The sequence below is a fragment of the Penaeus monodon genome, chromosome 17, assembly GCF_015228065.2.
Source record: "Penaeus monodon isolate SGIC_2016 chromosome 17, NSTDA_Pmon_1, whole genome shotgun sequence".
Classification (NCBI taxonomy): domain Eukaryota; kingdom Metazoa; phylum Arthropoda; class Malacostraca; order Decapoda; family Penaeidae; genus Penaeus; species Penaeus monodon.
Genome location: NC_051402.1, coordinates 46888169 through 46893168, shown reverse-complemented (window position 1 = coordinate 46893168; position 5000 = coordinate 46888169). Strand labels below are relative to the sequence as shown.

General features: G+C 36.6%; 1 protein-coding gene across 1 annotated transcript in view; it reads left to right on the top strand.

Moving 5' to 3' along the window:
* The first annotated feature begins 1126 nt into the window (after positions 1 to 1126).
* Positions 1127 to 5000, top strand: part of LOC119583830 (peptidyl-prolyl cis-trans isomerase FKBP2-like) — a 9368-nt gene continuing 5494 nt past the window's right edge. Inside the window, exons 1-2 of the mRNA XM_037932545.1 lie at positions 1127 to 1252; positions 4063 to 4252. Coding sequence (XP_037788473.1) covers positions 4082 to 4252 — 171 coding nt within the window. The 5' untranslated portion in view covers positions 1127 to 1252; positions 4063 to 4081. The remainder of the gene's footprint in view (positions 1253 to 4062; positions 4253 to 5000) is intronic.

Below are 5000 nucleotides of genomic sequence, written 5' to 3'. Positions count from 1 at the left end.
TTGTTGCATTTTTCCAGGTTTTCGGAGTTTTCCCGTTGATAAGGCATTTGTTAAAAAGATTGGCTAGATTCACTGTTGCGATTTCTCCTGCATCTATTATAAGGTCTATACTAATTCCATCTTCCCCCGGTGTTTTCCCTCTTTTCATGCATTTAAGCGCTCTTTTTATTTCTTCTGTTGTGATGCTAGGTACGTCTCTAGCTACCGCATTCGCTTCTATCCATGGCTGTTCATTTGAGTTGTATAGATCCCTGAGTTGTATAGACACACAAATATGACAGATTGTATCAGTTTCGGTTATTTACATTCTCTCTCTCTCTCTCTCTCTCTCTCTCTCTCTCTCTCTCTCTTCTCTCTCTCTCTCTATATATATATATATATATATATATATATATATATATATATATATATATATATATATGTACACACACACACACACACACACACACACACACACACACACACGCACACACACACACACGCGCACACACACACACACACACACACACACACACACACACACGCACACACACACACACGCGCGCACACACACACACACACACACACACACACACACACACACACACACACACACACACACACACACACACACACACACACACAGAGTTCGAAACGGTACGGTTTAATTTAATTTCTTATTGTGACTATTGCCTTTTCAGCTATGTGCAGACGTTTTTGTGATTGTACTTGTGTTTAGGTACAGTTCATTGCAAGGGTCTCAGGGTTTCTATTCCCCTTTATAGAAAGTGTATTGATAATAATAGTTAACCACAACTCGAAAGATGTAATAGATGTTTCGATTAAATCTTCATTTGAAGTATATATAACCCTCATAAAAGTAATTCTGCGAGTGCGTGTGCACAGACAAATTGCTTGATCTACTTATTCTCGTCTACTCGCGCTGTCGTCCTTGATATCCAAAATACAAAGCAAAAAATATATGTGTATATACCCACTATCTCTGAAATAATCCCGATGATATTTCACGGATTCGAGTTCACAACTGAGTAAAACTGGAACAAGAACTGGGTATGTCGACCAAAATTATAAATAAAAATGTTTAAAAAAAATCTTTATAAAGGCCAACGAACTTTCCATGATACTATATCACACATTAATTGCAAAGATTAAAGTTCCAGCAGGCGAATCGAACACACTCCCGGCTCGACCAATCAGCGACTGACGTCTCGTTGTTTACACTTTTCACAGTCTTGGAAGTTGAAAGCCTCGTGTGAGTTATGTGCCTAATGCTGTCATTTAAATTGAAGACGCGTTGAATAGTGTGATGAGTTTTCTGCTATGTATTATACCTTGCCCAATATATGATCAAATGGTAGTTTGTGGTACCCCGTGTATCTGTAAGATTCATATAAGATTTGTCCTGCGAGTAATTTTCTACCTCATTTTGGATGTAATTCTGTTCTCGGTGTACAGTTTCATTTGAAAATTGATTTCCTCCATTTATTAGATATGAAAATTCATTACATTTTTCAATTTAAGATCTAGAAAACTGAGAAGCGTCTGATACATACATATGAAATGCAGGCAAGCTTCTGGGAGATACTTCATTTTAGAGAAAGTGACCATGGGGGTATCAACAAGCATAATTTAGCTTAATAGTACCATTTGTATTTGTACAGAAGTGAGTTTCCGTATCCCTTCTGGTAAACTGATTCATAAACTTGCTACTCCTTAGTAATAGTGGTAGTAACAGTAATAATAGTAAGCAGTAGTGATAGCAGTAGCAAATAGATAGATAAACAGTTTATGAATAAGTCTGTGCTCTCTTTGCCTTAGAATGGTTCCCTTAGCGAGTTAGGTGTGGGTGCCCCATGGCGTGTTCATGGACCAAAATCCATGCAGAGAGCATAAAATTGTAGTTGTTGGCACAAGAAATAATCTACAGACATGAACAGTAATGCCACAAGTAAAGGAAAAAGACTCACAACTAAAGCCTACTTGGTACTCATGAGTTTTAGCTCTGTCTTGCCATGCATACTAAAGTGAAGGCCATGTTACTAAGGGTGGCTGTTGGGGGACACAGCCCCCCATCAACCTTGCAGACATGCCCAGTTATGGCTATTTAGGGTGATTAAAGTTTGTGACATGGAGTTGGGGACTTAGTCTTTGGTGAATAAATGTTAAGAATTTCCAGTTTTTTTTTCATGGCAGGATATCCACATCACCTGAATTCAAGGGATGAATTGGTTAAAAATGGAATAGAGAACACATTAAGATTATAGCTACATGTCAAACATAATTTTTGAAGGCCTGATTCCTAATTATCAAGTTGATATTGTCATTAGTTCTACGTAGAAGGATTGACCAAGTAATTGTGTAAGGAAATGCAGTTCATCTTTACAGTATGGATGCACTAAGCTATGGCAAATTGAAGATGATATTCTTGTAGAGATCAAGAAATTGCAGCCATTGGTGCATGAAATAATCTGCTAACATGAATGGTAATGCTACAAATACAGGAAACATATCGTGGAAAGTGTAGATCACAGCCAAATTCCACTTGGCTGCTTCCAAGTTTCAGCTCTATCTTGCTGTGAATACCGAGGTGAAGATAATGTTTCCTGGGGGGTGTTGGGGGGGCAGAATCCCCCATCAACCCTGTTCTCAGGCAGTGGCCAAAGGACAAGCCCAGTCAGCAATTAAGGTTATTAATACTATAAGGAATTACTAGAAATACTCCTGTTGAGACCATCTTTTCATCTTTGACTTGATGGAAGTTGCATTCTTGAATGAAGAAACCATTGCTGAAGATCATCAAGAGTTTTTCACCAATCGCAGTTGCCATATTAGCCTTTCAGTCTTTTTTTCTTTTGCAAACAGCTGTAGAAAACAGAATTACCAGGACTATCTCACAGTATAGGGTTGTTGTCATACTCTGGTCCTATGAGAGTAATACTGCATAATTTTTCTACTATAATTTTTTTTGTTAAGGAAACTGTGGTTGCATTTAGTAATCCAAGATTTTGATATTGCAATGCTTATATAATCAATTTATTTGATCAGCATTATCAGTTTTGTAATAGAATAATAATAGTACATACCCTATAATTGCTCATTATTTAGGTTACACCTTTTGTAGGAGAAGTATCACTATTTTGTGGGTTGAGTAAACAAGAATTTGCAGAAATTGTATGTAATGTATTGTAATGCATATATTAACCATTTCATTGGCTTTATCAAGGATTATTATATACTGTGTATATAATAATATAATACTGACCCACATTGCATTTGACTGGTGGATGTAGTAGCATTAGGAGTGATACCGTACAAAGCAGCTATAATTTCAAAGTATAATATTACAGACTGATATCTCCCAGTCTCAATCTCCTTTCTGTTGCTGCTGTTATCCTTCTTTGAGTCTCATTAGCAGACATCCATGTGGATGTCCCAGGCAGGCAGGCTTTTATATCCTGAGGAAATCTTTGATGATCTTTGTCTGGAAGTCTATCTGCTTCAGCAGTCTACCAAAGGTCATGTGTACAGCCTAAAGGTTAACTACTGGCTACTGGCTGGTCAACATTCTTACCATGCTACTGGATGTTGGGATATGCTGAGCAAGCTGGTCACTCTGTCTACCCTTGCCATCCGTGTGTTGTACTCAGTAATGCACCTGGGCTTCAGGGACTCCTTGTAGTGCCTGTTTTTGGCACTGTCACAAACGTATCACTATTGTGGACAGTCAAAAGCCTCATCATTAGTTCTCCTGCCAACACAAACATAACATGCTTGTGGTTTCATATTTTACCAACATGCTTCCATTGTGAGAAGTCTTTAGAATATTCTGAGAATAGTCTTCTCAGGATTATTTATTACTGAATTGACCTTTCCTTGATTATTGCTGTAGTAGGATTATATTGTTCTGAATTGACCTCTGTGTAGGATTATTTTTTGCTTAATTGTTTCATTTGAAGATGACTATTGTGTTTGATACCCATTCACCTAGACATCTGATAATACCATTTTTATTTTTGAGGTGTATGCATATATTGTATTTACATTTTCTCATTCATTCCGCAGCCTCATACAGAAGTACAAAATGCGTGTAGATCTTGGATTAATCATCTTGTTGGCGGCTTGCTCAGTAGCTTCTGCAGAAGATGAAAAGAAGAAGGAAAAAGTAAAAAAACTGCAAATTGGAGTCAAAAAACGTGTTGACAACTGTACTCTCAAAAGTCGTAGAGGTGACTTACTACACATGCATTATGCAGTAAGTACAACAGAAATGTTCTTTTTGCAAAGTTTAGATCTCATTTATAATTTATGCATTTGAACTAATCAAAACAAGTGTATTCATAATATAGATTTCAACATTAATAAAAACTGCTGTTGGAAATTGTATGGTAACTGAGCAACAGTAGGAGTCTTCAGCAGATATTTGTTGAATATGAAAAATGATTTGATATTAGCTTAAATTAGTCTGCAGTTCATCTAAGTTAGTCATCTGTAAAAAGTTTGCACATTAGATCAGTGAATGAGGAAAGACTTGCAAATACTTGTTTGGAATAATAAAAGATTCAAAATTTGCTACTTTTTGAACATCATCAATATTTTGTTCTTTTATGAATGATTTGATGGAAGAGTTAGTTTTATTGAATTTTAGTATGTAAAAACAAACTTATAATCAGTATTGCTTTTTAACCCTATGATACTTGGATCACAAGAAACATATGTTTCTTTTTTTATTGATTGTCATTACACATAGAGGGCTCCACAAGTGCCAATGCCTCTGGGGTAATTTGGGGGGCGCTGGGCCTCTTTTCCGGGAAACATGCATGGCTGACTGGGCTTGTCTTTGGGGCACATATCAGACATGGCCAGTGTGTTGCAATTGCTGCACTGCACTAACAAAGTGATATCTTTTGTTTTTTTTATCACATGTATTCAAAATATTTAAATGTTTTTACATATTCAGATATGTATAATATTCATTTTAGTTATTAGATTGACCCTGTTTT